The 12419-nt window shown below is 35.0% G+C and overlaps 2 protein-coding genes across 3 annotated transcripts; both read right to left on the reverse strand.

Annotated features, from left to right (window-relative positions):
• Window positions 1-2176: 2176 nt before the first annotated feature.
• On the reverse strand, window positions 2177-4036 carry LOC109193140 (CAX-interacting protein 4). Of its 2 annotated transcripts, XM_019343973.1 has the most exons (3): window positions 3892-4036; window positions 2562-3584; window positions 2177-2479 (listed from the first exon to the last, which is right to left on the reverse strand). In XM_019343973.1, the coding sequence occupies exon 2, from the start codon at window positions 3561-3563 to the stop codon at window positions 2598-2600; it is 966 nt and encodes a 321-aa protein (XP_019199518.1). In that variant the 5' UTR covers window positions 3564-3584; window positions 3892-4036; the 3' UTR covers window positions 2177-2479; window positions 2562-2597. The 2 variants fall into 2 exon arrangements, with proteins under 2 accessions (XP_019199518.1, XP_019199517.1); XM_019343972.1 differs by having other exon boundaries at window positions 2177-3584.
• A 755-nt stretch (window positions 4037-4791) lies between these two features.
• LOC109192743 lies at window positions 4792-6961 on the reverse strand. The gene is made up of 3 exons (XM_019343445.1): window positions 6541-6961; window positions 5731-5944; window positions 4792-5470 (listed from the first exon to the last, which is right to left on the reverse strand). Exons 1-3 carry the CDS (start codon window positions 6784-6786, stop codon window positions 5073-5075), a joined length of 858 nt encoding a protein of 285 aa, XP_019198990.1. The 5' UTR covers window positions 6787-6961; the 3' UTR covers window positions 4792-5072.
• Between the last annotated feature and the right edge of the window lie 5458 nt (window positions 6962-12419).

The following is a 12419-nucleotide window of genomic DNA, read 5'->3' on the forward strand; positions in this document are numbered from 1 at the left end:
GGAATCATTTCTGAGATTTAAATATGACCTAACTATACAGAGAATAATCTACAAGAAACTTAACTCGTAGTAGCGGAAGCAGAAGTACGGTAGATCTCCAGCCATGGTTGATATCCTGTTGTGTTGCCTCTTGAACGGTAGATCTACAGAATAGGGTTAGCCGTTTTGTCTCATACTTGACTCAGAACCCGTATTGATATTTTCTGAGCAGTATGAGTACCATATAATATTCATGTATCTTGTATCCCATCAATACAAGCTTTATATAGGCACACTGGTTAAATACAGACTTAAACCTAAAGGTCTAACCCAACCAATTACTTAATGGGCATATTCCACTTGCACCACATAAGTAAGACCCATAATATATAATATATATTATACGGGAAAGTCTTACATCATTAGTTTACAAAGAAGTCTTGTCATAAAGATTGTGATCTTATTTCAGTTGTATTTCACACAGATTGTTTCACACTTTAACACAATTTAAAAACTACGTCGATCGTTCTTAGATCTTACGTTGGCATTGCTATAGATGATTTTAGGAGGATTATGTCTAATTTTTTTATTTTGTTCGATTCGTTTAGTTCCTAGACAAGTTAATATAGTAGCACATTCTATAGTTTCTAAGGCTTATATTCAGGATATTTTGTTGTATTGGAACTCTGTTCCTCCTGGCTTTGTTTCTTTGCAGTAATCTCTCTTGATCAGTTTTATTGCTTTCAAAAAAAAAGTTGGTATAGAGTTTCCTTCAAGAATAAATACTCTCACTTTTTAAAGTCAATCTTGCAATTCATTCACTAATTTCTCTCCATCCTTACAATACGTACTCTCTCACTCTTAAAAGTGAGCTCACTTTTAAATCAAAAGAAAATTTCCATATAGATTTTTTTTGCTTGAATACTATTGACTTTAGAATGTAGTGTCTGAGACCTCTCATTTGAGGGGCCACAATTATGCCGCTCAAACAAAATTTCCATATAGACTTTTTTTGCTTGAATACTATTGACTTTAGAATGTAGTGTCTGAGACCTCTCATTTGAGGGGCCACAATTATGCCGCTCAAACACAAGGCCTTTGGCATTTCCATATAGTGAGTGAATTACAGGGATAAGATCAGCCACCGAAGACTGACCTTATCTCAGTCAATTGCCCATTTGCTAAGTGACATGGTAAGTGAATTTTTTTTGTTTTTTTTTTTTTGTTTTAATGCTTACATGGATTACGAATTTGCTAAGGCATCTTTGCTGTTAAAATGGCAACAAAAGTTGCCATGCTCATACCTTTTTTCTATTTTTTATTTCTTTTATTATTATTTTATTATTATATTTATAATATAATATGAAAGTGGATCCATTTTGAAAGTGAGAGATTTGCAAGGATAAGAATAGCCTAAGAGTAGTGGATTTATCCCTGCAATTCACTCACTCCCATCAGCTATAAACTCCATTACTGTTCCAAAAACTGAAAAGTATAAACGGGTGGTGATGCTCTAAGCATATATGTTTCATCTGATATAGTCACATAGAGTGATGAAACATATACTTTTTATTTTCCTCCATAATAATAGTAAGGCAGCAAGCAAGTACAAAGAGGTATTAGAGGTCATTTGTTTATAAACACAGAATTACATACAGAAATGAAGAACATGACCTAAATTCAACCAAGTAGCAACAAAATCTTGAACACCCATGCCACATGAAGCCCATAATTTCTGTATACAAGAGATAAAATCCAGGGGAATAAAGAAGATTTCATATAGTTATAAACTTAGATAAAATCCACAACTTCCAATCTTCCTACAAGAAGAAAACTTTCAATAGTCAACAAGATAGGCAGCCAGCCAGTAGCAAAAAAGGCACCATTCATAGCCATAAACTTGAGGTTCAAGGAGAAGTTAACAACTTCTCTAGCAAAATACAAGAATTACTGACAAGAAGATGTCTCTCTAACATTTCCTAGAGAAAACCATGGAATATAGAGGAAAGGACAACCAAATACAACATTGCCATGAAACAAAAGAAAAAGGAAATATAATAATGTTGAGACTACAGGCTTTAAAGTGCCTCATGGTATACCTAGTGACATTGCATGAATAAGAAATCTCACTCACAAAAAAGCACCTAAAATGAGAACTTCAAAGCATCTAGAAAAACCAACTTAGATGGTAATGGAATTGGAGAGGAAGTAACAGAGTTCCATTAATACCAGGTATATATAAAGAACAAATTTCAACAACCAAGCTTCTTAATACATTCCACACAACATTGCAACCGAAAGATGGAGTTCTAATAGATTTAGGAGAACATAGAGACATAACTATATAAGGTGTAGAGAGTTTTTTTGAGATAAAGGAAACATAGGCTAAGATGCCATTACAAGTAAACATTAGACCATAAAGCAGAAACCACTTCTCTACCAAGCATTGTCCTGATAAGGACCTCCATTTTAAGCTGGAACAGATTATTATACCACCATCCCATTCACCAACACCCAAAAGGATCAGAACTGAAAATTAAAGAGAAATAATACAGTTCCATATAATTGAATGGACCTCTTACTCTCACAGGACACATCTCCAATTCTCCATAAGTGCATCAGTCATCATCATGACGGTTCCTGCTCCTCTTCTCAGATCGCTTCTTATCCCTACCAACTCGTAAATCATCTGAACTGCCATCAGAGTCAGATGATGTACCAGACCTCCTGCTCCTTCTCTTACGTCGAGGGGGGGAATCATCACTTGATTCATCTGAGTCGCTCGGGTGTCGATGGCTTCTCCTCCTCCTCTTCTCCTTCCTACTTTTCCTTTTCCTCCTGCGGCGTTCTTCATCATCATCCAATGACTCATCCCTTCTCCTCCTCTTCTCTTTCCTTCTTTTCCTACGGTCCTTTTCTTCATTCTCCTCTTCAGAATCCTCGTGTCCCCTCTTACCACTTCTCCTTTTCTTTGACCTTCCCCTCTTTTTCTTTTCTGCAGAATCTGAGTCATCATCATCCAAACCATCATTCTTGCTCTTTCCGGATGACTTCACCTTACGACTAATCTTCTTTGTGTTCTTCCCATACTTCTCAGCAATTGCTCTTTCAATTTCAGAGTCGTACCCTGAATCTGAACTCTCACTCTCCTCTTCTTCACTACTCTCCTCACTCTCAGCACTACCCTTCTTATCTCTGTTCCCCTTCCACTTCTCCAACCTAGACAAAACTGCTGCATCGATTCCCTCCTCATCCTTGTCTTTACCACTGTCCTCCTTAACACTCAAGAAATTTCTACACTGATAAGTTAGGTGCCCAACTCGCCCACACTTCTTGCATGATCCACGAGCCTCATCAGCATTAGAACCAGTGATCCTAGCAAGCGCAAGCAAACCCTGAAAGTTGGCATAGGGATTATCCGGCTCGGCAGCAGATTTTGGCGCAGACTTCTTCGAATCATCCTTGTTGGGTGCATATGGGTCATACCCAATTGCACTTTGCCAGATACCATGGGTCTGTAGGGCAGCACTACTGTGCACCCGATTGTTCGCCGGCATGCGAACTCTTCCTGCTGTCGCCGGCATTTTGATATTTTATCTAAAACCCTGATGGGGATCAACAAAAACCAATCCTTCAGCGAGAAGCACAGAAACAAGAGAATAGAAAACCCTAGTTATTTGAAACCGAAATTGACGACAAAGTTCCAACCGATGGGAAAATTAGCTGGAACCGAATCAGAAAACTCAGATACAGATTGAAATAAACCACGGAACAGATAAATTGCTAAAGAAATTTGAATTAAAATGCAGAGAAGAAGGCATCAGAGAGAATTACAATTCTAGGGTTCGATGTGATAATTGGATTTCCATAGCTAACGCGTACTTAATAGCTAAAAATCAGAAATTAGAATACCTTGGCTGACAAGTAAACTGAGAGAGCTGTGATCAGATCAACCGACTATGATGATCAAACGCCGAAACACGAGAGCGAAGGAGACGACGAGGAACTGAGGAAGCAATGGAATTTGGGTTTGTCAATGTACGCACTGTTTTTATTCCGTAGATAAAGGAACGACGTCGCATTAAGGATGATTCCCTTATCTATACAAATTAGGCTATCCAACTAAAAAAACTTCCAATTAAAATTTTGTGTTCAGATGGCACCTCTGTGGCTTTCCTTGAGGGAAGGTCACAAGATCAAATCTCGGTGTTAGAGTATTGACTATTGCCAAAAACTTACTAAAATAGTGCAATTAATACCCCATGTCACATTGATTACTAATTTTAAACTTCTTTTTTTTAAATTAAAAAAAAAAAAACAAAACAAAACAAAACAAAAAACAAAAAAAAAAAAACACACGCACAACACAAGGGCTTCTCCATTCAATTCGGAGTGAGAAGCCCACCGACTTCTTCATAAGATGATTCCAATCTAATAAAGTAATCGGCAGATTCTCAGTTATCGAACACGTTTTTCTTTTTTAATTTTTGAATGAGATATCACGTCAAATGCTAAACAAACAAAATTAACCAGATATACCTTTTAGTAATCTATTAAATATGTTAATTGTACAATTTTAATTAATTTAAAGGTTCAATTGAAATTTTTTCGATGGCGTAATTACACTTTGATATATAATTAAAAGTCTATTTGATCATTGTCCCTAATTTTGAACATTCTGATTGATTTTTTTATTTTTGTCCTGACTCATTAATTTTTTTTTTAACCAGACCATTAATTTTTGACAAAATTGGCATTCTTAACTACATATATTTTCTTTTCTTGCAGAAAATACCCAAATGAACAAATAGATAACATAATGGCTAGGAGTAGTAATTGTGTTAAGAAATGGTAGCTAAAGAATAGTAAAGAAAACAAACTTATTGCTACAATCCAGAGGACCTGAGCAAAGAATGCACTCTACACATTTCAAACAAATTTCCAGCAAGGTTTTCAAGAACACTTCTACCCTCTCAACTCTCAAGCTTCTAAATCTATGTAAATGCCGCCAAAATTTATGTTATCTCATACACCTTTAAAAAAAAAAAAAAAACAGTTTCATGGAGTGGAATGCCTATTCCTTCCACCTTGAATTACACCCAATACTCACTCAATTTTATCCTTCTTAAAAGCTCACTGCAATGCTGATGAGAGTAAGAAGGATTGCCGGTGCTGCTGCTTTCTCCATTGAAGTCGACTGCTCTCTGGCTGGGAGATTCCCACTTGGCTTCCAAGTAAGCAAGCGACCTCCATGGAGGAAGAGGCATCGAGTTTTGCTTGAGGGAATCTTTAGCAGCTTCCACCATGGTGCTGAGAAACAGCTTGAGCCTGGCAGTCGTGCCCACATAAACTGCCGGAAGAGAATCCAAAGCTATGGCGTAGGATTTAACAGCCCTTGCGATTTCAAAGTGGCTCCTGAAGTCAATGTCAATGATATATCGTTCTGATTCGCCATTTTGATCCGAGATCACATCTATGTACTCATGTTCGCCTGGAAAACAGTAAAGAAACAAGAAATAGGTAAAGCTAGAACTCCATTTCTAGGAAATATCCTAAGCACTACAGCTAAAGCAGAGAAATCCCAGAAAAGTTTGCATAAATTATCACCAAATGATTCTTTCAAGACTTGAGAATACTCATACAAGACCATTTAACTGTAAGAAATTTTTGCATTTCAGAATGGAGGAACACTGGGCATATAACACTTCTTGCAATTGCAAGTAAACATTCAAAGTGAAGTTGCATATCTACCTCCTAGGATTTTCCCATATCCCTGCCACTTGGCTGTGCATATAGCCGCATCATAGCCAGAAGACTGCAGAAGCTTCATGAGACAAAACCTGATGCAGCTAGCATTGCAAGTCTCGGACTTGCATGATTGGCAGGTATCAGTTATGGAGAGAATCAAGGAATGAACCACCATTGTTAAGTCACTTTCAAACTGGTCACATGAGTGCTTGTACATCTGTAATTTAATGTTATCCAACAATTCATTTAAAAGGTACAGAAATGCAAGAAAGAACTAAAGAAAAGCATTTCATAGGCAATGAGTTGCATATTCTCTAACTGAATGAGCAACAAGCAAAACCCAGATTTACTGCAAGATAAAATCCACAGACTATCTACTTCTCCCTAAGTTGGATTAGTGTATCTTTCTGGACACATTTAGGTTTCCTAGTTTATACCAGACTAATACCAAGCCCAAGAACCCTAACACGAGAGTTACTGGAGGAGGTAAATCGTGAGTCGCTTAAGCAGATTCCCAATTAATTGCTAATCCCTAATAATCCTCCACTAAAATTGTCATTCGCTTTTTCATCAAGAAAGCATACAACTCCAGTTTGTAATATGTTCAATTTCTTGACATCATGAAAGTACTGTACACACAAATTAACATGCACGAATCCATAGCATTAACCATGAGTTTTTGCATTCTCCTTATCTGCAATTCTCCAAATTTCTCTTTTAGATTGACTAGGCATTTTTAACAACCATGAAATTACACGAACGGTACCAATATTTAGGCCTTAGGGGGGGAGTGATTCAGAGAGAAATACGAACCAAAATCTTATCAGCAAGATCGTAATAATAAGAATCTCCGTCGCTGCTAAGCCACGACTCCGCTCCGGCGCTGCTACTCTCCAGGAAATCGCTAACCAAAGCGGCCAAGTCGGGTTCACTTTCGTGACTAAAACACCCGCCGGCGGACCTGTCCAGCCAGTTTTTGGCGGTCCAATCAAGTCCTCCTCCTCCTCCTCTGGCGCCACCACTTACAGCCACGGCGGCTCGGGGTTCGTGGATCAACATGTGCACGAGCAAAGTATCGACGACCAACAAAAAGCTAGCTAATTTGATGTTGGAAATAGTAACAGAGAATTTGAAAATTTGAAAATGGCGGTTTGGGAAGGCGATGGAGAGGAAAGACGATGGGAATGAATGGATGAAGCTTTTTTGTTGATGATTTCCAGTTCCGTTGAGCGCGTCGGTTGAATTTTCTATAATGGTCCGAAGAGCGTGCTTCTTGGAATCTTGGTTAGTTGGTCCACATTCAACACCGTGTATTTCTGGTATTCAAATTTTTTTTTTAATATTTGTAGGTGTATTATATTGTAATATCTGTTCAAACATATTTTTCTTACTTTTTTCAATTTAATGAAGTATAGAGAGTCAGCATCCGTCTTTATTGCATTTTTTGCCTTCACCGTCTTTTCGTCCATTCTACGCCTTCACTCGCGGTTACGCTTTGCCCCACCCCTCCATCTCCACCGGTGGTTACTCCCTTATTTTTGCATTGTTGTTTCCCTTTACCTTGTTTTATTGGTTTAATTTTGTTTGTAGTTTTCTGTGTTTTCTCTCTCGTTATTTTGACAAGTTTCTTCATGGCGTTTACTTGACGAGTTCTTTTTCATAATGTGTGAAACGATAAAACTGGCAATGACGTATGTGAATATCATCTTGGGTGACAACCATGACAATGAAAAAGAGACTCCTCTAAACTATGATATGCAGTTGAGCTCGATTGATATATTGTCAATGGATAACATAATGGAAATAGATACTCAGGTGGTGTGCAAGACTATTCAACCAATGCCAGTCTTGGGTACGTTTGACCAAATCACTAAAGAAGCTTTAAGTTCTTCCAAAAAATTCAACTTTAAATTTGTGAAATATCCTGCGAATCAAGTTTGATGTAACATTGCTAGAGAAGTTGTTTCTATGTCTGACGGTAAATAATATTTGACTATTCCATCAATCTTTATTGTAAATGTTTCACCCTATGATTAATGAATTAACTTTTTATTTAAAAATGATAATTTATTAAATAATTGAAAGATTGCATCTAGAAAATTAAAAGAAATGTATTACATTTTTTTTTTTATTATAAAGGAAGGTGATACCCACACAAACTACACCTATAACGAGGCTCAAAACCTAGACCTCCCACATAGGAGAGCAATCCAATACCAATGAACAACAAACCACTTGGTAGAAATGTACTACATTATATATAACATAATATGACCAATAGAATGTTAGTACTAATTAGATATATAATAATTTTTTAGTACGGGAATATGCTTCATTTGCTTATCCACTCTTTTAAAACATTACATCAATATAATTGAACAAATAACAAGTGGGTATAATAAATCCATTTGTAACATTTAATATTAGGATGCTTCTTCAAAGATATTTACCACTTGACGTGACGTTTAATGAGACAAGGGAAGGTTCGTTCCGTGGAAGGGAATATTTGATAGTGCATAGTACTGTACTGTGAAGGGAAAGTTCATTGTAAAGGGCATCATCCGGATTCCGGATTTTATACTCAAGTTTTTTATGGGTCCAAATATCAATCTCAACATCTATTGTCTCACTTAATTCTAAAAATGATTCTGCCAATTAATTTTAAGTTTTTTCTCATTTTTTTTTATTATGCTATCATTTTATTTCACTATATTTTAATTATTTCTCTATTTATTATCATTATAAATAATTATAATTCCAATTATTATTTTTAATATATTTAAATTTAGCATATCAAACTTAAAATAAATGTATAATTATAAAATGGGAAAATGTCACTTTTTCCCCCTGAGTTATATACTTATAGCACTTTTTCCCCCTCAATTATTCAAGTGTAGGGATGTCAACTGTACCCGCACCCAACGGGGAACCCGATTCTCCGCCCCTATGGGGACGGGGATGGGGATAGAAATAGGGGATCGGGGATAGGGATGGGGGCAATTTTGAATTCCCCGCCGGGGACGGGGACGGGGATGGGGAGTACTCTCCCCGCCCCGCCCCGCCCCGTCCCCGATGTATGTATGTATGTATGGGGAGTACAGACACATATGTATTACTTTGTATACAATATATATAATTTTAGAAGTATTCTTGTCATTGTTTGTCATGCTTATGAAATGCATATTTAAATAACATGTTTAATTGTAAAATATTGAATACTATTTTAAATTGGAGATGAATATATATACGTTATTTATTTAAATGTTTATGAATGTTTAATTTTTAATTTTTTTTTATAACTTATTAATGGGGTGGGGATTCCCCGTCCCCGAATAATCCCCGTGGGGATGGGGATGGGGGGAGTTTTTCATTCCCCGGCGGGGATGGGGACGGGGATGGGGAATGGGAAAAAAGTCGGGGGCGGGGATGGGGGTATGTCCCCCGCCCCCACCCCGCCCCGTTGACATCCCTATTCAAGTGGCTGTTTTTCCTCCTAAAATGTTAAATGAACATATTTACCCTTAAAATAAATATTTTATTTATTTTTCTTCTCCAACAAATTATGACCATAATTTGGTTCAAACCAAATAAACACTATAGCAACCAAACCGAAATATTTCAATTACAATTTAGAATCGAAACTCGATATTTAGAGTTTATTAAAATCCCGGAACGGACGGTTCATGTTCCGAACTGAAAAAATAAAATACATTTATTGTTGAATTTAGATTATTTTTAAAATAAAAATAAAATTTTAAAATAAAAACGGTTCAAAATCGCGAATCGGGTCCGGAACCGCTGGTTCACGGTTCAGGATCCAATTTCTTTGATTCATAATTTTAATAAATTGAAATCCAAATATTGGGTTCTAGATCTGAATCATAACCGGAAACTTTTAATTCGATTGCTATAATGTCCGATTCAGTTCGAACCGAATCGTGGTCATCCCTACGTATACGCAATAATTTGTTGGAGAAGTAAAATAAATAAAATGTTTATTTTAAGGGTATAAATGTCAATTTAATATATTAGGGGGAAAAACCACCACTTTTTGAATAATTGAAGGGACTAATGTGCTTACCTAAATAATTGAGGGGGGAAAGTGCTATAAGTATATAACGCAGGGAGAAAAAGTGTCATTTTCCCTTATAAAATTTATAAAACAAAATTAAATGTAACAATCTTTCAACAAATTTTTTAAAAAAAGTTGTAACAGCCAAAATTTAACAAAATTGTTTTTCTTTACGGAATTCAGCCAAAATGTAACATTTAAAAAAAAAAATCGAATTTGGCTGTTGCATTGCATCGGCCAAAGAAAATAAAAAATAAACATAGTATCATTTCAGTTGGTGATCATCTGAAACGTCCAAGCGAGCGCGTGTAACACACACGCCTGCTGGTAGGCCAGTGAGACGCGTCTCATTGCCTTTTTTTTTTTTTTTTTTTTTTCAAGTCTACAAAATTTTCACATTTGTTAAAATCTTCAACATGTAATTTTTACTGTTCTAAAATCCATTGAAGATCCCCTTTTGGGGATGCTCTAACATTTGATATGACATTGCATGTTGGATTTTTCCTTCCGAGTTAAGATGCGGTTAGTGCGGCTGCACCAATAATAGTTATACAAATATACATCATCCATTTTAAGAAATGCACAACAAAAAACATGCACAAATTAGGTACACATCACAAAAAATGCATCATTAGGTATGAATAAAATCATTACACAGTGCTCGAAAATACACCATTAGGGGTGAGGAATTATATTGTGCATTTTTTTTTTGGGTGTGTTGTATGTTTTTTTGGTGTATTTATGCATTTCATTGTTGTGTTTTTACCTAACACTATTGGTGCCTTTTGTTAACACTGTTGGTGTATTTTGTCCAAATGACCGCACGGCCGCATTTAAACAAAAGTATATATATATATATATATATATATATATATATATATATATATATATATATATAAGATATTAATTTCCTTTAAGGTATATCACTCTCCCTCATCTCCCATTAATGAAGGTTTCAACTGTTATACGTGTAGATGGAGACTCCATGATAGTTAATTGTCGAAGTAGTTAATAACCACCCGTCTCCTTAAAAGCCAAATAAATTTTGCATTAACACTTTTGACTAATAATACATATTATGATCTCGTTAGATGTCGGACTGCATATTTAATGTTGCAAGTCATGACTCAAACAATTTCTATGGATGAAAATTATTTTCACGGATTAAATTAATTGTTGTAGGGGACCAAATTTTAATTTACACTAGTATATTATATTATGTAATCTAAAATAATCATGTTAAACTAAAAATAATATTATATAGAAGTGATAGGGACCAACTATTAATTTACACTAGTATATTCTAATGCCTGATCTAAATCAATGATATTAAACTAAATATATTATTATATTATAATTATTATAAATGTATTGACGGCCGTCTGAAAGGGCGCCAAATTTAAGCTTTAGTCTGAAAGGGCATGGGTTGAAATCCCACAGCCGTCTCAACCTCACAATAAAAATTCAAAAAACCATTTCTTCAGCTATTGCAATTTTGAATATGTTATGTGAACATTTAAGGTGATTTGGATTTTTTTGAAAACTAAAAGTAACAAAAATCAATAATACGAGGACTAAAAATATATTAACTCTATTTATAAATTTGTATGAATTATTTAAATAATTCTTTCAAAAGGTTGAACCCCAACCCTAAATAATTAAACATGCAATATGTTGCTAATGATCTTGTAGTCAAATTATATGAAGTGACTTTCTCAAATATTTCAGTGCAATTAGTAGTACTAAAAAATAAATTATGCAATATATTTGTATGTATAATATTATAATATTTTATCGAGGGAAAATGGCACTTTTACCCCCTGTGTTATATGCTTATAGCACTTTTTCTCCTTGAGTTATTCATGCATTTACATTTGCCCCCTCAATTATTATAAAAGTGGCGATTTTTTCTACTGATAATATTAAATGGACATTTCTACCCTTAAAACAAATATTTTATTTATTTCTCTTCTTCACCAAATTATTGCTTATACGTAGGGATGACCACGGTTCGGTTCGAACTGAACCAAACACTATAGCAATCAAATTAAAAAATTTCGGTTATGATTCATAACATAACCCAATATTTGGGTTTCCGTTTATTAAAATCGTAAACTGGAAAAAAAATGGATCCTGAACCGTGAACCGGAGGTTCAAATCGGAACAACTACTAGCAATAGCTTAAATTAGAATTATAATATTTGCAAATAGTGTATGTTTTTTTCCGCATTTATATTGACTCTCACATATAAGTATATATAATCGCGATTTGAGTTTTATTTTGAACCGTCGGTTCACGATTTTGGATCCAATTTGAACGGTTGGTTTAAACTTTATTTTAAAATTTTATTTTTTTATTTTTAAAATATTCTAAATTTAACACTTAATGTATTTTATTTTTTCAAATCGTGGTTATAATTTGTTGGAGAATAAAAATAAATGAAATATTTATTTTAAAGGTAAATATGTCCATTTAATATATCAGGGGAAAAAACTGTCACTTAAATAATTTAAGGAAAAAAAGTGCTATAAGTATATAACAAAGGGGGACAAAGTGCCATTTTCCCTTTTATCGATTATTTGTTTTTATTGGTGGATAAAGATTGCTTAACTTCTATTA

This window comes from Ipomoea nil, unplaced genomic scaffold (assembly GCF_001879475.1).
Source record: "Ipomoea nil cultivar Tokyo-kokei standard unplaced genomic scaffold, Asagao_1.1 scaffold1834, whole genome shotgun sequence".
Lineage (NCBI taxonomy): Eukaryota > Viridiplantae > Streptophyta > Magnoliopsida > Solanales > Convolvulaceae > Ipomoea > Ipomoea nil.

Bases quoted from the DNA above. Each gene is read 5' to 3' on its own strand.
- LOC109193140 (XM_019343973.1), bottom strand. From the start codon at position 3,563: ATGCCGGCGACAGCAGGAAGAGTTCGCATGCCGGCGAACAATCGGGTG.
- LOC109192743 (XM_019343445.1), bottom strand. From the start codon at position 6,786: ATGTTGATCCACGAACCCCGAGCCGCCGTGGCTGTAAGTGGTGGCGCC. The intron at 5,945-6,540 runs GTTCGTATTTCT...ATTAAATTACAG, and splicing joins ATCTTGCTGATAAGATTTTG to ATGTACAAGCACTCATGTGA. The intron at 5,471-5,730 runs GTAGATATGCAA...ACTGTTTTCCAG, and splicing joins ATATGGGAAAATCCTAGGAG to GCGAACATGAGTACATAGAT.